This window comes from Eleginops maclovinus, chromosome 6, assembly GCF_036324505.1.
Source record: "Eleginops maclovinus isolate JMC-PN-2008 ecotype Puerto Natales chromosome 6, JC_Emac_rtc_rv5, whole genome shotgun sequence".
NCBI classification, from domain to species: domain Eukaryota; kingdom Metazoa; phylum Chordata; class Actinopteri; order Perciformes; family Eleginopidae; genus Eleginops; species Eleginops maclovinus.
The window spans coordinates 374,113-394,751 of NC_086354.1; the positions used below are offsets into that span (position 1 = coordinate 374,113).

Here is a 20,639-nt window from a genome sequence, read left to right on the forward strand (position 1 = left end):
ATATGACTGCAAATGGTGTTTTGTTAGCCCTGAAACCATATTGTTGTTCATACAGTATGTTATGTTTGGTGATAAAGTCATTTAGTCTTATTTTGTATATTTTTTCTAGTATTTTAGAAAACTGTGAAAGCAGTAACTGTGGTCATTTGTACTTAGTTACATTCATTGGTGGAAAATAACTAAGTACATTTACAAGTACTGTGTTCAAGTATATATTTTTGAGGTACTTGCACTTTAATTGAGAATTTAGCTTTTATGCTACTTCATACTTTTACTCCACCATAATGTTTTAGCAAAAATATTACTTTTAACTGATACATTTATTTGGCGTATTCTATATCATAATTCCTCTAAACTGATTGTTGTTTTTAAGTCTTTATTTTTTAAGTCTCGAATTACTGTTTGACCTTCTTTGTTGCTTGTTTTCAGTTATGCTCTGTAAAGTGTCCTTGAGAGTTTTGAAAGGCGCCCATAAATAAAATAAATGATGATTATTATTATTATTATTATTATTATTATTATTTGACAAGATAAATTATAGTTCCTTTGCACGTTCATATTGTTAGTTTGAAAATGAAATTGACTATTGAATTATGTCATACTATTTCAGATACCTGACAGTATAAACAGTTATTAAAAGTTATTACCAGCTGCAGAATCAAAATCAATAATGGATATAGTATATACTGTATATTATTCTGAAGTGGACCAATCATTGTAATGAATTATTTGACTTTTGGTACTTTAAGTAAATTATGATGATGCTACTTTTGTTCTTTTATTTAAGTAACATTTCAAATGCCAGACCTTTATTTGTAACAGAGTATTTCTACACTTGAGTATAATTACTTTTAATGAAGTAAAAGATTTAAGTAGTTCTTCCACCACTGGTTACTCTATGTCTGGTTCTGAAGTGTGTTCCTGTGTGTAGGAGTTCACTTTGTGGCAGTGTAGGAAGCTTAGGAACATCTTGGCAGTATTTAATTAGACTGTGAGTGTAGTGTGTGTGTGTGTGTGTGTGTGTGTGTGTGTGTGTGTGTGTGTGTGTGTGTGTGTGTGTGTGTGTGTGTGTGTGTGTGTGTGTGTGTGTGTGTGTGTGTGTGTGTGTGTGTGTGTGTGTGTGTGTGTGTGTGTGTGTGTGTGTGTGTGTTGTGCTTATTTAATGTGTCCTGCCTCAGAGCTTCTGTCTCATATATAAGAGTGACACACTGACAGAAGAGCAAAGACAGAAAGAGTGATCTGCAGCAGCTGATCTCTCCTCTCTCTCTCTCTCTCTCTCTCTGTTTATCGCAGTGTGTGTTTGTGCTCTCATTGAAGATGATGGAAGCGTCTCTGTGGTCTCTCCTGCTGCTCGGCTTCGCTGTCACTCACTCTGATGCTGCTAGACCAGGTACGCTCTCACACACATTTATTCAACGCTTAAAATCTGAACTAATTCTAAATTAAACTATGGCAAATTGTGTTTGAATGTACTCTATAACGCCTTTCTAAGAAAGATATCCAGTAATATTTTTGATAATGCTATTATTTCCCTGATGTTAGAACTTGGTAATGCATTTCTCTATAGTATAAAATGTTTTAATATCTGATGCATTGCAGGTTCCAATGTGCTTTTATTGCAAAACTCTGATGCATTGTTAAAAACTGAACATTCTCATGATGCACATTTAATACTGTACAGAATATAAAATCAAACCATAAATGTGAATGATGCAGCTGAGCTGTGCTGACATTTCAGGTTGAATATTCCATCCCTAATACCTATGATGTATTACAATCAACTTAAAGCTTTGATGGAAAGAATTTAAGTACATTTAATTATTGTATTTGTAAATTTTTTACACATTTGTACTTCACTTGAGTATTTCCATTTAGAGCTTTCTAATTCTACTGCTGTATGTTTCACGGTAAATGTTGTACTGCACTACCTTTATAAGATAAGATAAGATAAGACAAGATATACTTTATCTATCCCAAATTGGGACATGTTTGGGTTGCAGCAGCATAAAACAAAACAAGGCCTTGCACACATTTAGAAATTAAAAATAGAAACAAACAATTCTAAAAAAATAGAAATATCTCAAAATGGAAATACAATAAACCAGCATTAAAGTAAAAATAATATATACAGTTGAGTGCAAGGAGTGGAATATTAAATAAAATATAAATGTTGAAATGTACAGTTTGAAGTTATAAGTCCAACCAAAGACCATCTTATCTTAGCACTTACAGTTACTAGTTACTTTGGACATATAAAAACACATGTTGATATGATGGTAATGCAGTACTTTACTACTAATCTACACAGTATTTCTAGTATCCAAAAATTCCAAATTGACCAACTACAATACTGAAAAACAGAATAGTTTAATAGTCATAATAATAATAAATGTGAAAAAATCCACTGTATTCACTAAAACCTCATTTCACTTTTGATACTTTGATACGATTCAGCTAATACTACTGTACTTATATTATCCTGAAATGGATCATTGTTCAGAATGAGTACTCTTTGTATTTTACTCATAAGTACACTTGATACTAATTCGTTTCTACTTTTACTTGAGTAACATTTTGAAATCAGGACTTTTACTTACAAAATTGAGTATTTTAAGACCATAGTATTTGTACTTTTAGTAAAGGTAGGGATCTGAGTACTTCTTCCGACACTGAATTTATGATACTTGAGATGATGGTGCTATAACACATGTACAATGCAACACACACACACACACACACACACACACACACACACACACACACACACACACACACACACACACACACACACACACACACACACACACACACACACACACACACACAAACACTCTCTCTGTGCAGGCAGCTGTGTGGGCCGCTGTGGGGAGGTGTTCACCAGAGGACAGCAGTGTACCTGTGACTTCAGCTGCCTCAGACACAACGAGTGCTGCCAGGACTTCCAGGCTACCTGCACCACAGGTAATCATAGGCGTCCTTTATACCGGGGACACTGGGGACATGTCCCCACCACTTTTGGAAAAGGTCACCTTTGTCCCCACCACTTTGCATCAGAATAATCTGTTAAAATGTTCAGAAAACAGCGTGCACAGAGCTATGGTTGAAGCTTATGCTTTTGCTTTAGTGCTCTATATGTTTTTTTCTAATATCATAAATGGCTATAATGTGAAAAAGCTCTATGGAACAGTTTAGCTTCTTTTGTCTCATTATCCTGGAGTAATTTTTTATTTTTTTTGTTCTGTTTTTTGGAGCCCCTTTAGTTTGCTGTTTTATTTGCTATAGAACTTTTAAAGCTATATCGAAATCTTTCAGCTTTTTTAGCTCGTTTTATTCTCTTTAACCTTGCAGCCCCTGTTGTTTAAATTTAACAGAACATTTGATGAGCTTCAGTTTCAATGTGTTCTGCTAATCTGGAACCATCAGAATCCAGCAGCTCAGTTTAACAAACAAATGTTCTGTTACATCGCTCAGAACTAGAGACTTCATTTATATTTCCCTGGTAGTGAGACTAAAATGAACCTCATAATAGAGCAACTTAGATGGGAATTTGTTGCGATCATCTTTAGGGGGCTATATCTGTTAGATGGTTTCCAAAACTTTACCCCAGTTTGACCGAATGTGCCTGAAGCAGCTCCACATCTGTGTGCTGTTCTGTCTGCTGTTCTCAGATCAGTCCTGTCAGGGTCGCTGTGGGGAGATGTTCAGCCGTGGCCGGCTGTGTGAGTGTGATGAACAGTGTAGCCAGTACAGCACCTGTTGTCAGGACTACCAGCTACACTGCGGTAATAACCAACAGCTACACCAGTTCACACCGTGCCTTCTGCGACTTAGCAACTCATACAATATTTAAAGGTTCTTTATTATACCCTATATATTACAAGTCTCAGATATATACAGAACCTGTCTCTGATTGGCTGAAACACCAAACAGATCATTGCAGCATTCCATAAGCCTCTCTGTTTCAGCCCTGTTCCTGAAGTGCTGAATCTGTGTCTGTAGCTTTAAATGCTAATGAGCTGCTGCTGGCCACGCCCCTCTGAGAAGTGATTGGTTTAAAAAACCAAAATGGTGCTCTAGGAGGAGATCCAGGTGATAATGTGGGTGGAGGTTACCTTGATAGGTTATTGGCTAATGGTTGCACAACCCCCAAAAACATAGTGACATCACAAAGTTTCCTACATCTGATCAGTTGATTTTCAGACATGTTTTTATAGAGATGGATCAGGACAATAAGAGAGGTGATCTTTGTTCCTAAAACTTTCAGAGTGTCTGAACACAGAGGGGACACATGTTTATGTATAAAAGACATGAAGAAGGGGATTTTGCATAACAGCGGACCTTTAAGTCAAATTGAAGCTTTATTAAGACTGATCTGAGTGTTGTGTTCCTCTGTTCCCTCTCTCAGATGCCGTTGTGTCAGTGTCTCACTCCAGGACTGCACAGCCTCTGAGAGCTGCAGCTTCAGGTCAGCATTACCTCACCCACCAGCACGATAGCTGCTCTCTTGTCATTGTAGCTTTTACGGGATCACTAACCAGATCTAACACTCTGTACTGAGTTAGGTAACCAAACAAATCCCAATTTCAGCCATGTTAGCTCATGTTTACTACCCACACATACAAGACGTGAGATGAAAATAAAAAAAGGGGACTCATTAATGCAATAAATATTTGTATGCGCATAAATGCAGGTACTAAGATGAACACAATAAGTTACATATTTCAATATATTAAAGTTTAGACTTTAAGGCAAGCTTGAAATAAGTTGCAGACTTTAGTTTTGAATACCATCAGGCTGGTTGATAACGTGTGCGTTCTCACCATAAAACTGATATTTTTTCCTCTTCAGGAAATCGGAGCCCAGGTAGGGGGTGGGGAGACTCCAACAGTGAGAGTGAAGAATGGTACTCAGGTGAGGTTGTTTTAATGCTTGTTCATTCAGAATAAGGAACAAAAACCCTACTGTGTTCAAAAAAACATTCATTAAATACAATAAATGCTTTCAAGACTTCAAGACAATAGTGTTTAGGAAAATACGATTTATCTTTTTTTTGCAGGGAGTTGGATGAGAAGCTGAATACCACTAAGAAAATATGAATAAAGGCCGGTTAGCTTAGCCTAGCATAAAAACTGGAAATGGGGAAATAGTCTACAGATCACCTAAAAGTACATTCAGCTGTTTTTTATAACCAAACCTGTGAATATGTTAGTCAGTTCTGGATCATGTATTGTAATGATTGATTGATTGTAATGGCAATTTTATTCATATGTTTTTATGTAGCGAGAGGCCCCTGCTCACGGTACCCCAGGGGTCAGTGTCCGGGGTCAATCACTCAACTGACTGCCAGCTCCTCTGGCCGAGCTCCTGCTGCACCGACAAATCAACTTCAACAGGGTTCGGAACATTTCTTTCTTTCTTTCATTTTAAAGAGTCCTCTCCTGCTGATGTTTAGGTGTCAAAGTCAAAGTCCACTTTATTGTCAAAGTTTCCACATGTGTTAAACAAACAGAAAATTAAAATACCGTTTCTGGCAGTCCCACAGTGCAAATATAAAAGAACATATAACATAAAAAGATAAGAGCCTAGAAAAAAAAGGTGTATATCAGTATGTAGCGTCTCTACTTTAAAGAGTCCTCTCCTGCTGATGTTCAGGTGTATATCAGTATGTAGTGTCTCTACTTTAAAGAGTCCTCTCCTGCTGATGTTCAGGTGTATATCAGTATGTAGCGTCTCTACTTTAAAGAGTCCTCTCCTGCTGATGTTCAGGTGTATGTCAGTATGTAGCGTCTCTACTTTAAAGAGTCCTCTCCTGCTGATGTTCAGGTGTATATCAGTATGTAGCGTCTCTACTTTAAAGAGTCCTCTCCTGCTGATGTTCAGGTGTATATCAGTATGTAGTGTCTCTACTTTAAAGAGTACTCTCCTGCTGATGTTCAGGTGTATATCAGTATGTAGAGTCTCTACGTTAAAGAGTCCTCTCCTGCTGATGTTCAGGTGTATATCAGTATGTAGTGTCTCTACTTTAAAGAGTCCTCTCCTGCTGATGTTCAGGTGTATGTCAGTATGTAGTGTCTCTACTTTAAAGAGTCCTCTCCTGCTGATGTTCAGGTGTATATCAGTATGTAGTGTCTCTACTTTAAAGAGTCCTCTCCTGCTGATGTTCAGGTGTATATCAGTATGTAGTGTCTCTACTTTAAAGAGTCCTCTCCTGCTGATGTTCAGGTGTATATCAGTATGTAGTGTCTCTACTTTAAAGAGTACTCTCCTGCTGATGTTCAGGTGTATATCAGTATGTAGAGTCTCTACGTTAAAGAGTCCTCTCCTGCTGATGTTCAGGTGTATATCAGTATGTAGTGTCTCTACTTTAAAGAGTCCTCTCCTGCTGATGTTCAGGTGTATATCAGTATGTAGTGTCTCTACTTTAAAGAGTCCTCTCCTGCTGATGTTCAGGTGTATATCAGTATGTAGAGTCTCTACTTTAAAGAGTCCTCTCCTGCTGGTGTTCAGGTGTATATCAGGATGTAGAGTCTCTACTTTAAAGAGTCCTCTCCTGCTGATGTTCAGGTGTATATCAGTATGTAGTGTCTCTACTTTAAAGAGTCCTCTCCTGCTGATGTTCAGGTGTATATCAGTATGTAGTGTCTCTACTTTAAAGAGTCCTCTCCTGCTGATGTTCAGGTGTATATCAGTATGTAGAGTCTCTACTTTAAAGAGTCCTCTCCTGCTGGTGTTCAGGTGTATATCAGGATGTAGAGTCTCTACTTTAAAGAGTCCTCTCCTGCTGATGTTCAGGTGTATATCAGGATGTAGAGTCTCTACTTTAAAGAGTCCTCTCCTGCTGATGTTCAGGTGTATATCAGTATGTAGTGTCTCTACTTTAAAGAGTCCTCTCCTGCTGATGTTCAGGTGTATATCAGTATGTAGAGTCTCTACTGGGACATGTCTCCATGCTTTAATTTTCAAAAAGCTCTTTATTTTTCTCATACTGCCTTTGCAGCAGCCGGCTCTGTTGTGATTGGTCAACCGCTTAGAGCTGTCCCGCCCTCTGGAAGGAACACATGGATTTTAGCCTTTGCAGACCATTTACATGCACAAAACCTATAGGACACACTACAGGACAGGGAACACCCCAAAAAGCCAAATAGGGCCTCTTTCAATTTAACATCTTTTCAAAAGATAATTATGTTTATATAAAATCACTAAACCCCTCCCTCCCTTTTCCTCCTTTAGGGGGGAGTAACCTCCCCTCTCATGGTGGAGTTCGACACTCCCCAGCCGCTGGCTCCTCTCTGCCCAGCCTCAGTGCTCTGTCGCTGGGCAGCGGAGCTCCTGTCGGCCCCTCTACTCCTGGAGCTGTTGATGGTGTCCTGAATGCCCACCTGCTGCTGGCCCCTGCCGGAGGGGCCACATCTGGGCCAAGTCAAGGTTTGAATACAGATATTATTTTAATGTATTTCATTTAGAATTTAACATTTGTTGAATTGGTTGAAATTGGGATGTCAACTGTACAACTGTTCTCCTTGTTTGACTGTTTGTAAAAGATACTGCATTATCTCTGTATTCTACTGTATTATAAAAAAATGGACTTTGATCATGTTTAGGATCTGACTAACTTAATTTGATGGATTATCTCAGACTGGTCATTTTAGGCAAGGTTCTGTTTTTCCATTTCAATTTGTTATGGGCAGCACATAGTTACACTAGATGCTATTTGTTTACATAAAACACTTACTGCAAAGAAAGTTGTGATGAAATAACATCTGGTTTTCACAAAAAAACATGTAGGAATGGGTCAAATTTGACTCAGGGACAACAAAGGTTCATTTAGTTCAAATCTGTTTTAAAAATCAGAAGAATTCTGTAGATTTTAGTTTAAAAATAGCTTGAAAAAATGTATGTATCTTAGGTAAGTTAGAGACAAGTATTCATAATATTTATTGCAATGTTTTGGTTCCCAGGTCTCAGTGGCCCAGAAGGCTTCAGGCCCAGACCCAGCACCTTGCAGGACGTAGCCCAGGCCCTGGGTCTCTCTGAGGGCCAGGGGACAGGTAGGATAAATGGTCTTGTGTTTGTTATTTCGTCTCTTATGATGATTGTTTCTTTACACATTCTGTCTTTTTCTTTCTGTTTCAGCTAACTGAAAGTTACCCTAAATGTATAAAGTTGTACACCGTTAAAGATTATTATGACCAGATGATGTCTGTATATGTGTGTGTGTGTGTGTGTGTGTGTGTGTGTGTGTGTGTGTGTGTGTGTGTGTGTGTGTGTGTGTGTGTGTGTGTGTGTGTGTGTGTAGGACTCTTGGCTGATGTGAACCTCTGCAGTGATTCTCCCATCGATGGACTGACAGCTCTCAGCAATGGGACCATTCTGATATTTAAAGGTCAGTGAAACACACATCTTCTTATTTGTTTTCCTTTTTGTTACTTTACCACAACTCCTTGATAATTTTAGTATTGAGTTAAATTACAAATGAAGGTTTTTGCATATAAGCACATGAGTTTATAAAATATTATATTTAGTCAGAAATGAAACCAGACAACAGTTTAAAAGCCTATTCATCTAGGCAACTGAGGAATCATTAATAAGCATGTCTAAACATTTAGGTCATTTTTCAATTTATTTAATATTTTACATTTTCTTTTTTGGCTACATTTTTGTTTAATATTTTACCAACATTCTTTTTATTACTTTTCTTAAGTAACATTTGTACAGCAGGATTTCACTTTTTTTTGCCTTGTGGAATGGATAGCATTGTAATACTCCTCCCACTACTGATGACTGATGTATGTTAATGTCGTTAATGTGTGTGTGTGTGTCAGGTGAGCTACTGTGGTCAGTGGACCCGGTCAGCCGCTCAGTTGGGGGTCCTCAGATGATCACAGACACTCTGGGTGTGTCCTCTCCCATTGACACAGTATTCACACGCTGCAACTGCCACGCCCACACCTACATCATCAAGGTACAGATATTAGCAGACCCCAGACCTCACGACCCCACTTCTACCGACAGTGATACTCATTCTGCAGCAGCTTCTGATACTCACCTACATCACAATAATCCCACAGCCGAGGCCCCAGGGTCTGGAACAGCCCGTATTTGTTATAATGTGAAATAAATACATCGTTTTGTGTACAATAATTTTGAAAAGATTATAATAAGGTGTTTATGTTTCTTCAAACTTACAATTATTAAATCATTGAAGGAGTTTATCAACTTTATTCTGGACTTTTTGCATACTTTGTCTCACAAACTTATACAAACTATTTATTTTTCTATATGTTCACAGGGTCACTGAACACAATGCGAGTTGGTGTTTCTCTAAAAAAAAAAAAAAATCTGCTAAATGCTATTTTAGATATAGGAGAAAACATTTACAAAAGAATCTTATTCAAATTTAACACTTTTCAAACAAAAAAATTACACATTTTTCCAAGCAATATCATTGTTGCTGAAAAATGTATATACATATACTGAATATACTGTACATTCTAATGCCAAGACGGGTTACAGTAAAGGCAATATGAACCCTGTCTTTACAATGTGGGAGAATCTGTTACACCTCCTCAATGATTGTTACAGAGCTCAGGAGGTCTGATTGCTCCTGCAAGGCCTCGGCTTAACATTTAATACAAATTATAATACTGTCATGTACTGTTTATTCAAAGAAAAGATGGACTAAAATCTAAAATAACTAATCATTGGCATTGTGTTTGTGTAAACTCTGGAAACTAGATGCACTATGGTCGTTAATCAAACCATCCTAAACAGTGACATCATTCTGCTCTACAGACCTGAAGCAGGAGGATCCTTGGAAACACACACTGCCATGGCACGTGCTTGGTCTGTAATCGGCTTAAATAATGTTTTCTAAAAAGTAACCGTCTCTCCTCCTCTCCCCCCCGCTGCAGGGGGAGCAGTTATGGCGTCTGGACGGGAACATGGTGATGGAGCCGGGTTACCCCCGACCTCTGACCTCAGAGTTCCCAGGGCTGACAGGAAGAATCAGTGCTGTGCTGGCAGTGCCGGCCACCAGGAGCTCCCCGGAGATAGTGTACTTCTTTAAGAGTGGTGAGGAGTGCGCACGCACGCGCACACACGCACGCGCACACACGCACACACGCACACACACACACACACACGAGATGAACAACCCGTCGCACACAGAGGGACGCAGTTTGTCTTCTTGATGAAGTGGAGTTTGTGGATCTGACCAGCAGCTGCTCTCCCTGTCGGTCCCGTAGGAGACGTCATGCAGAGGTTCAGTTTCCCAGCAGGCAGTGCTCCTTGCAGCAACACACCCAGAACCCCCCCGAAGGCACGCTTCACTCGCCAGGCCGGTCAGTATCTAACAAAACCATTTGCCCTAAGTGGTCCTCCAAACATTTTTAAAAATCCAGCATTAATTGTCTCTAAGAATGTGTCTAAATATAAAAAATACTATTTACAAAATCAGATCTGAGTGTTTTTTTTTGTTATTAGAGAGATGTTCTACATTAAATGGTTTTATGTTTGATACCTACAGTATACCACAATGAATTTTACTTTTACTAAAGTTACATTTCCAATTGCGGACTTTTTTATTTTTATTACAGTATTATTAGTTTGATATTAATTCTTTTAGCTAAGAAATCTGAATATTTCTCCTACCACAGCCACAAACCAACCCCCTATAGAGTATCATGACTAAGTAGTCAGCAGTCAGGATGCCATAAGATTAAAATAACTTCATAAAAACAGGAGTTTTATCAGGTTTATCCATCAAATGATGTTCTCATTTCTCTCATCAGTTCTTCGGGGTGCAGAGGTCAACATCAGAGTGTCTCTGAAGGGATTCCCTTCCCCCGTCACCTCCGCCCTGTCCCTGCCCCGCCCTCTGATGGGGGGGCTGTACGAGCACTACATCTTCTCTGGACGTAAGAACCCGCCTGTTACACACTCACCTTTCTCACTAAAGCAGAGAGAGAGAAACAGTTGACCACCAGAATCAGAACGAATGTATCCCCAGGGGATGTTGGGTTTTGTGACAGCTCCATTTCAGAATGAAATAATACTAAAGATAAATTAAACTACCACTGTTGACTCCTGTATAGTGGGTATACACTGCTGGTGTTTCATGCAGTTTAAAACAGCAGCAGTGATTGAAAATGTTTCTAAAGTACAGTTTGAAGATACTTGTATTTAACTTCAGTCTTTTCTTCTCATGCCACCTTCTACTTCTTCACCTCAGAGGCATCTCTCAGTATTTCAGAATTTTCAAAAACAGATCATTGGATTTGTCTTACAGAAAACCGTTCAATATGAGCTCTACCTCAAATAAGAACAAGAGTATAACCCTGCTTTTCATTAGTAACTACTACGATATAACAAATAAAATACCAGGGGTCATCTTCTTGATTACACTAACATATTGTCCTACAGACTCTTCACATGTTCCATGCTGGGTCTTTACATTTAGTGGGGCTTTAGAAACAGCTCTGAATCTCCTCCCGTTTGTGAGCTAGTTAGTAATAATTCTCTCTCTCTCTGCAGCTCTCTTCTTCAGTGTCCACATTTCAGGAGACCTGCCGGTGCTGACCACACCTCGCCCTCCCGCAGCCCCAGCCCGCACGCCAATCCTCAGCCCTGTCCTGTACAGCGACCTCACCAACATGGCCACTCAGAATGCTAACACTCCCCCCCCGGCTAACTCCATCAGAGTGTGGCTGCGCTGTCCCTAGAAACATCCTGACGTAATGCTCTGGTTTTACCGGACAATATCTCCAGGGATGTCGACCCAATATTCTTCACAAATTTGAATAACATAATTAAGAATTTACAAAGAGTATAGTAGTATAATACTATAGTATCAAACATGTCGTCCATTACGTTTGGCGCTGTTATTAACCCTATTTTCACAATTAATTACTCTTGAAAAACAATTCATGTTTTTAAAATGTACACGTTTTAGGCAATGAAATCACCAAAACCTCCAACAACAAGTAAACACCCTAAAAATAATGCTTAATATAAACAGAGAAACAGCCATTTTCTTACATTTAAGAATGTAAACCCAGAAGATAAGATACTAATATTGTTGCGTCATTTTCTATTGATCTAACTATCGATTATTAGACAGAGTTCCAGCACTAACTGTGTCACACTATATTCTGTGTCACTTTGCATTGGGTCAGAACATGGACGTAAGGCGCATTATAGAGGTGTGGAGTCAGGAGTTATCACTGATTGAAGACAACACATATCACTGCTTATCATTATTCAGCTTTAATATTAAAAGTGTATTAACAGCCTAAAAACAGAGCAAAATGAAGAACTTACAAAAATAATCAAGACTACGCACAACTGAATTAGAATCAGAGATTGATGGTACATTTCTCAGACACAGCTATCCTGCTCCAGAGATCACTGATCTGCAGCGGACAGAACACACTAGATGTCAACAAAAGCAATCTGTGGAATAAGTGTAGGTTTTTCTGTTTAATATTGGATCAGATGATCTCTGGTGAAATCATCTTCATCAGGCCAAGCCCCCTCTGCCCATGGCCCCTCCCCTTCCTCCTCGAGAGAAAGTGCCTGAAAACAAATGTGAGGAGGAGGCATCAGGAACAGCGACTGAGATAACCCATGTGATCGTCTCTGTGTTTGATTGTATCCCCATGTTCATGCTGCTCTCTGCTTATTGCACTTCAATAAACAGCTTTATCATTACCCAAAGAGTGACTGGAGTTTTATTGGAACATGTACCACATACAAAGTGATGACGGAGGGTTAGCTTCACAACGTCTCATCAAAAAACTGATGGATTTGGGTTTGTTATAACAAAACACAAAACATGATAGAGATAGAATCGGAGGTTGAAACCCTAGAATCGGAGGATGAAGCCCTCTTTATTAGTCACATACATGCACACAGCAGAGCACACACAGTGAAATTGGTTCTCTGCATTTAACCAATCCTAGTACTAGGAGCAGTGGGCAGCTACCGTGCAGCGCCCGGGGAGCAATGGGGAGGGGGGATTGGAGGTGTCCGGTGCCTTGCTCAAGGGCACCACAGCAGGGCCTAGGAGGTGAACTGGGACCTCTCCTCATGTTACCACCGCTAAGCTAAAGGTGGCTAATGTCCAGCGTGAGGACGTTTAGCATTCTCTTTTAGTCACGTTTTAGCAACCGCCTCTTATAAGACACACAGAGGCTTCAAGCATTCACCAGTGGGGGATTTACTGACTGATTTTATACTGTAAAACAAAGCGTGAACATCTCTTCAGCTTGTACACGAAGCAAAAGAGATTTAAAGACGAGGAAGCAGTCTTTCCTGACACTGAAAGGACAGTTATATTTTCTCACCTCTGCGGCTGAGTAGCGTGCGGGCCTCCATCCTCCCCCCCCTGGTTCCTCTGCTCATCACACAGCCCACTGTGCGCCGCTGAGCTCCACTGCTGGTGTCTGTGGACCGAGAGGAGCAGACTGTCAGGGACACAACAAATATAAAGCAAAATATAAAGCACAACCAAATATTTAAAGATTTGATTAAGAAACCTAAACAGATTGATCTGGTTGTCAAGCTGTCCAGAGAAACATCGCCTTCTGTACAAATTGATGTTGAAATATGTGTTAAAAAATCATTTTGAATGGAGTATTGCTTCAGACTTAACAAAACTAGTTTCTTTGATCAGATCCTAATATTTATTTATAGTTCAATGATAATGACAAATCATCAATCCCTCCAATATTGTGAATAACACCGTCATTGACTCAAAATGTGAAAATAGAGCCTTTTGACTGTTGTCCCAGCAGTTCTGTGAACATCCCAGAAGACCTTGGTTGAGTTCATAATGAAGATGTAACGCTGGTACAGTACCAGGCTCTTGACTGGTAGAGGGCATTGAAGCACTGTCAGTGTGCTGACCTGCTGATTCCAGGTCTGTCTGGCTGTCCAGAGAAGATTCAATTCCAGCTCTGCAAATCACAAACACTGAAGTCAGACACAAAACCTCCATCCTGAGCAACACGGGTCCTGAACTAACATCCTGTCTACAGCCAATGTTTCTACATAGATACTTCAGACTATTAAGAAAGGGATTCATTTTAATGAGCTGCTCACCCCTCTCCCTCCTGCTCCATGAAGACCTCATCCCCATCATCTGCAGCAGACGCCATGCCAGTGGAGGTGGTTACCATGGGAACTGACTGGGATGCCATGTTGTCACCACTGTCTGAGGGCAGAGACTCCGTGAAGACAGTCACTGACAGACAGACAGAGTCATGATTCAGCATTCAGATGTGGAAAGGGATGCACGTCAACTGTCCTAATGTGCACTGCTGGGTGTCACAATCTCAGGTCAAATCCATCAAACAGGCTACTGATTCTAATTTCACATCAAAATCAGGAAGACACACTTTAGTTTGATTGGGCGTCTGCAGCTGCACTTTCCTCTGCTAAATTTTATGGCCTTATTGTGGGAACTTCCCCCGAAATATTGTGAGTATCACATTGAAAATATGGATCGGAGCTTTTGAGAGATGAATACAAAGAAAGTAAATCAGAGTCGTAATAGTAAAAAAAAAGGTGATCTGGTGATCTTTATGAAAAAACATGGAGACAGATGGTCAATGCTGAAATAAACAAGGAAATAAAAACCTAATTCCCAATCCGTGACACATCTAGTACAGCGTATCTCTCACCTGGTGCAGCCACCTGCAGAGGTGTGGTGGGGACGCTCCTCCCTCCTCCGTCTTCATCGTGAGCAGCCAGGAACAGAGGAGACTCATACATCCCCAGACCTACACAGTTTTATGGTTAGGAAATCAATCAACATTCTGCCTGAGGTAAGTTCAGGTGTATCTGGTTGTGTGTGTTACCTCCTTGGGAGGCCAGCTGTCCCAGGTCAGAGTGAGAGGCTGAGGTCTGAGGCAGCAGATCTTCTGGAGGTCCAAACCTGAACCTGGTGGACAGACCTGCCACCTGAGGAGAGCTGAGAGACACAGGGGAGAGGGTGAGCACCATGACCTATACAGGTTCAGAGGTCGTTCGGTGGAGCTTATCACAAATTGCAACTTCACATCCAGGTCCAACAGAATGATAATCCTTCGCATATTATTATGGAACTCTTAGTAGATACATCACCTTAATCTCCACCTCACGAGCATCTTATTGAACAACATTGTGCTTTCACTCTTTTTTTACAGTTAGTGAGATGACTGGCCCTGCATGGAGTCCACCGTAGAGGGGTATGCTGGAGTGTAGCCACTCTAATAGACTCATTTAAATTCATGTCAGAAAAAGCTGCTTCACAAAGCTCTGTAGAGCCAAAAGAAGCAGAAAAGTCTACAAGGCTCCAGAAATGTTGCGAGTGTTACTGAGACTTAAGCTGAACAGGATTTTAGAGATGTATAACTTCCATTTCCATCTCCATAGGATTGACACTGAACATTCAGCCATCTTCTCTGAAATCTCTGTGATGTCTACCTCCATGAAAGGGTTGGCCACACAGGGTTCCAGCTTATCAAAATCACTGAATTTCCAACAGAGCGAAAAACAGGACGGGTCTCAGTTGGTATGGTTTCCCGTCCTTACTTTTAATAATTGTAAATAAAACCTTGTGGCACGTAATTTAATTTCCCCATTGTAGCGACCAGAGATAGGAGAGGGAAATATACCCAGTCTCTGATAGTGTGACGTTATTATGAGAGTGCTCTGATACTGGTTTGATTCTGAAATCGTACATACTATTTAACATGTCTACAGGATATTCCACAGTTAAATCTGTTCATTTTATTTCATGAAAAAGATTTCCCCCTCAATTAAATCATAGCCTGTTCTTATCTCATCATACAGCGGACCTCTGCTCTAGTTTAACCTTTCTGAAAGTTAAATCAAGAGGCTCATTTGAGCTTTCTCCCTAATGTTTGTCTGTTTTCTATCACCAGGGATATTTCTTTGTAAATATTGTTTTGGAATGCAGCCGCTGATTGACCTGATATTCTCTCACAATCAAACAGAATTGACCTTCTAGATATGAAATAACATCTAAAGGTTCCGTGTTGTGCTTCCTACTGTGTGCAGATCTTACTGTATGGCCTCAGCAAAGCCATCGGTGCGGTGTGGGACCACCAGGGTGGGAGTACTGGGAACCATCCTGTCGTCATCATCAAAGAAATGTTGCTGCAACACACACACACACACACACACACACACACACACACACACACACACACACACACACACACACACACACACACACACACACACACACACACACACACACACACACACACACACACACACACACACACACACACACACACACACACACACACACACACACACACACACACACACACACACACACACACACACACACACACACACACACACACACACACACACACACAGCATTACTCTTTAGACTGATTACACACGTAGGATATGTTGGACAACATTAACAGTAAATGCATTCTAACCCCTCGACACACACTCCATCTCTTACCATGCTTCCTATTCCCGGGGTGAGCTGAGGTCCACGTCCTACTGAGGGTCTGCGCAGCTGAGAGGACTGTCTCTGATAAAAAAACAAACAAACAGGACATCACTGTCAGACGATTCTATTCATTCAACATTTTTTTTTTTTACAGGACACTTTTACAGCAGCTACAAAACTCATTTTGAACAGATAAAAAGGCAAGTTAATTCTAATAAAATCATTAAAAAAAAAAGTTTTAAAGTTATTCCAAAATCTTTGCAAGTTTCTATAAAAGTAAAGATCTGTGAAATAGGAAAGGATAATATTTTGCCAGGTGAAATAAACTGTTTTTCCCAGGATCATTTTTTTAAGTCAGCATTCACAAAGAATGTTGGCCAGGAGCATTGGGTGTTATGTTTCTTGCCCAAGGACACATCATCATGTTGACTGGGAGCTGGGAGTTAAACCACCAACCTTCCAATTGGTAGATGACCGTTCTACTCCGTTTACACAAGAGGCTGATATGCCCTACTAGGACATGTTTTGGATAGGCTCAAAGCATCAATCACATTTTCTTCTAGATGAGTTTTACTGTTTGCACCCTAACATTAAAGGTATGTGCAATAGCACATTATTATTATTATTTTATTATAACACCCCTCTGTTTCACAGAACTTCACAAAAATATTTAACCGACTTGAAATTAGCCTGGAAAAACCTCCTAAGTAGACAAAGACAAAACCATTTAGATCAGTTCTAACCGCCTCTGAGTGCCTCCATAAATTCCTGGCGAGTAATCTATTACCATACAATCTTTATTATTTACTATTACATTTTGTATCCCTAAATTGTTTCTGTATCCTGGGGGACACAGTCATTTGACAGGCTGTGTCCATGTGTAAAATGGGTGTAATAAAACTGTAATATAGGTGAGAATATGGGTGTTATATACAAGTGTAATAAAAGGTGTTACATGGGTGCTATAGGGGTGTATTCATTTGTAATTTGGGTGTATGTACATTAGGGCTGTGCAATTTAATCGATCCTGCGATATATATCGATATTTTGTTTCCCGAGAAAGTATCGATATTTCAGCCGCGAGTATCGATACATTAAGTCCCATTCAAATCCCCCGTGTTCCGCGTGGCACTCTGCTCGCTGCCCATTACGTCTGCCAGCCGCTAGTGTCGCTGTAGAGCATTTCTAGATACACAGATCTAGTGTGTCTTCTTCTCGCGGTGAGTGCGAAGCGGTTCAGGAGAATGGCGGCTGACATTAACCCAGCACCTCCGCGCTTAAAAGCAGATGTGTGGGAGCACTTCGGGTTTAAAAAGAAGAAGGAAAGTGACAATTTAGATAAAACTATTGCGGTTTGCAAGCTGTGTCACACAAACGTGAAATACTCTGGAAATACCACTAACCTACGAACCCACCTACAACTTCACCACCCGGACAAGGTAATGCTAACTGAGGAACTCAAGAAGCTGCGGCCACCTGCTGCACCTTTGAATTCTCCATTGTCCATTGTGATACTGCACTTTATGTACTTATGTTTCAAAGGCTTGTAAGCTACAGTTTGCACTGTTTCAATAAATGAAACAAATTTTCTCACCACATATTTTGATTCATTTTGTCCAGCATTTGCAAGCTGTAGACTCTCTGTCTAGTCAGAGTCATATATTGTGTAATTGATGCTTTCAGTTGAATTAATTCAATCCAAGTCAATGGAACACTCACCAAAGATGTCACCAAAATCACACTGTCCCTTTAAAATCTTTCAGAAAATGATGTAAGTGTATCGAATTATATCGAATCGTATCGAATCGTATCGTTGGCTGAATATCGTCATATATATCGTATTGTGAGCTGAATATCGTGTATCGTATCGTATCGTGAGATTAGTGTATCGCTACAGCCCTAATGTACATTGTATTATGGTGTATTAAGGGTGAAATACCAGTCTATCATGGGTGCAACATGGATATAATGTGTAAAAATGGTGCAACATGGGTGTTACAGGAGTGTATTAATGTGTTATATGTGTGTAATAACAGTGTACTATGGGTGGGATGTAGAAAAAAGACAATCATGTGATCAGAGAAAGAAAAAAAGGGTTGTATCTGGAGTTATGAAGCTATATCAAAGTTAAGCATGACTTAGTTTTTACCTGTGTGTGTGGAGGTCCCAGCTCTTGAACTGGGGGTTGGATATAGAGTCTTGGTGGGAGGGGGTGAGGGGGCCTCCGAGGGTGTGGCAGGCGGGGGGTGAGGGAGGAGGAAGAAGTAGAGGAAGTTGGGGGGAAGTGAACAGGCTCTCGGAGGGGCTCGGACTCTGACGTGGCGCTGCTGCTGCCTTCATCTGCAAGAGAGTAACTCACATTAGAAGGTTTCAACAAGAGGACCAGAGAATCAGTGAGAGGAGATTGGGGGGGAGCTCACTGCTGTGGGACGGTTGCTGCGAGTCTGAAGACGCTCCACACCCTCTGTCCTCAGGGCCTTCTGACGGCTCCTCCTCTCCTTCCTCCTCCTCTACCTCCCTGCTCTCACTGCTCTCCTCTCCTCCTCTCATGCTGCTGTCACCAGCCTCATCATCATCCTCTTCGTCCTTATACTGAGGTAGAAACACAGAACTACGTTACTTACTCGGGACAACAGAAACAAAGTCAGTCAGCATTTTACCACATCCAGTTCCCAAGTTGTTTGCACATTGGTCTTGCAACATAATCTTGCACTATTTTACTGTACTCTTATTTATTGCACTTTTTCAATTGTTTTCTTATTGCTTTTATTGTTTTATGTCTATTTATTTATGTTGCATTTTTGGAGGAGCCTGGGACTCAAGATGTTCATTGTCCATAACTAAACTGCAGCTCTTTTGAATGTGTTTCTGGTCTGATGCCTGATAAGGTCTGTGGTTAAAACACTGGAGAGATTTTCATATTTAAAATACATCAATAAATATAAATGGTCAATGTCTGAAGCTCCTTTTTAGTGAAATAAGCAGTTGCTAACAAGTGGCTAAATTACACTTCTAAAAATCATCACACATAACATTAGCCACCTTTAGCTTAGCAGTGGAGATGTGAAGTCATGTGACTAATGTATAATGTTTATAGAGTGGTGCAGGAACGAGTTCTAAAACCCGGAAGTGAGTTAGCATTTTACCACTTCCGGTTCCCTCGTCTCAGAGTCAGTGGGATTTCTCCGTAGGATTTTGGAAAATAGCTGGAAATAAGGTCTGTGGTTGACACACGTTTAAGAGACGGATCACGTTTTGTTCTCCGACATTAAACACATAAGCAGTGACATCATAAATGTATTTCTTTTTCTGCAGTATTCCAAAATCCAATTGAAAATTTCCATTGCTTTTTGTTGAGGGCGCCCTTGTGATGCTAACATCCGGGTTGGCCTTCAAAAAAACATCATCACTGCATTACTATTTCTGATGTTAATAAACAGATCAGCACCCCGTCATCTTCTTCCTCCTCTTCCTCCTCGTCATCTTCCTCTTCCTCCTCGTCATCCGGCTTCTCCTCCCCCTCTCTGCTCTCGCGGCTCTCGCTGTCCGTGTCTATCACGATGACGTCCATGACGATAGCAGAGCCCTGACTGGACATCATGTCAGAGGGGACAGACTGGGACACTCTCTCCACGTCCTCGTCATCTTCAGCTAACACGGGGTAGCAATCATCCGGAAGCTCCTGCAGCACAGACATAAAGACATGAGTTAATATTTAAAACCATCATCAGAACAGTCTTATCTCGACCTCTTTCCCTAGTAGTGGAGACAATTGAAAGCTATGATCCCACTGTGCATGTTTGCAGTATCCTTATCTACTAGGGCTACATGATATGAGGATAACATGTTATAATGTTGTTGAATAATTGATGGAAATTCCATGCAAAACTAAATGAAGGTCATTGGTGACTGACCTGACTGTCATCAGGTGAATCCTGTCGCACCTCCTCGTCCTGTAGCTCTTCTTCAATCTCGTCATCACCTTCCATCTGAAAACAGAAAACAGTGACCACTGACAACATTTTTTTTCCCGCTACAGCTACTTTACGGATATGCTTCAGAATTTACACTACTGCCATTCAGACTTCTGCTTGAAACAAGGGTATGTTTTCCAGCTGTGTTTTGCTATTATTTTATTCCCCACTCTTTTTGTCACTTTGTC

General features: G+C 40.4%; 2 protein-coding genes across 6 annotated transcripts in view; one reads left to right on the forward strand and one right to left on the reverse strand.

Annotated features, from left to right (window-relative positions):
• The first annotated feature begins 1,317 nt into the window (after positions 1-1,317).
• prg4a (proteoglycan 4a) lies at positions 1,318-12,665 on the forward strand. The gene is made up of 13 exons (XM_063885810.1): positions 1,318-1,390; positions 2,845-2,961; positions 3,669-3,782; positions 4,406-4,465; positions 4,849-4,911; positions 7,231-7,425; positions 7,959-8,048; positions 8,297-8,383; positions 8,823-8,962; positions 9,912-10,071; positions 10,245-10,340; positions 10,791-10,916; positions 11,533-12,665. The coding sequence occupies exons 1-13, from the start codon at positions 1,318-1,320 to the stop codon at positions 11,718-11,720; spliced, it is 1,509 nt and encodes a 502-aa protein (XP_063741880.1). The 3' UTR covers positions 11,721-12,665.
• LOC134866224 (nucleoprotein TPR-like) overlaps positions 12,244-20,639 on the reverse strand; it is a 39,033-nt gene continuing 30,637 nt past the window's right edge. For 3 of the 5 annotated variants that reach the window (XM_063886267.1, XM_063886264.1, XM_063886263.1), the window contains exons 44-55: positions 20,392-20,466; positions 19,926-20,159; positions 18,898-19,069; positions 18,627-18,817; positions 16,487-16,558; positions 16,070-16,161; positions 14,859-14,971; positions 14,682-14,780; positions 14,101-14,242; positions 13,858-13,955; positions 13,344-13,442; positions 12,244-12,573 (exon numbers count right to left, since the gene is read on the reverse strand). In XM_063886267.1, coding sequence (XP_063742337.1) covers positions 12,518-12,573; positions 13,344-13,442; positions 13,858-13,955; positions 14,101-14,242; positions 14,682-14,780; positions 14,859-14,971; positions 16,070-16,161; positions 16,487-16,558; positions 18,627-18,817; positions 18,898-19,069; positions 19,926-20,159; positions 20,392-20,466 — 1,443 coding nt within the window. In that variant the 3' untranslated portion in view covers positions 12,244-12,517. The remainder of the gene's footprint in view (positions 12,574-13,343; positions 13,443-13,857; positions 13,956-14,100; positions 14,243-14,681; positions 14,781-14,858; positions 14,972-16,069; positions 16,162-16,486; positions 16,559-18,626; positions 18,818-18,897; positions 19,070-19,925; positions 20,160-20,391; positions 20,467-20,639) is intronic. The other 2 variants (XM_063886266.1, XM_063886265.1) reach the window with 2 other exon arrangements.

Coding starts and splice junctions, on each gene's coding strand:
- prg4a (XM_063885810.1), top strand. CDS start 1,318: ATGATGGAAGCGTCTCTGTGGTCTCTCCTGCTGCTCGGCTTCGCTGTC. Junction 7,426..7,958: donor CACATCTGGGCCAAGTCAAG/GTTTGAATACAG, acceptor TTTGGTTCCCAG/GTCTCAGTGGCCCAGAAGGC. Junction 8,384..8,822: donor GACCATTCTGATATTTAAAG/GTCAGTGAAACA, acceptor TGTGTGTGTCAG/GTGAGCTACTGTGGTCAGTG.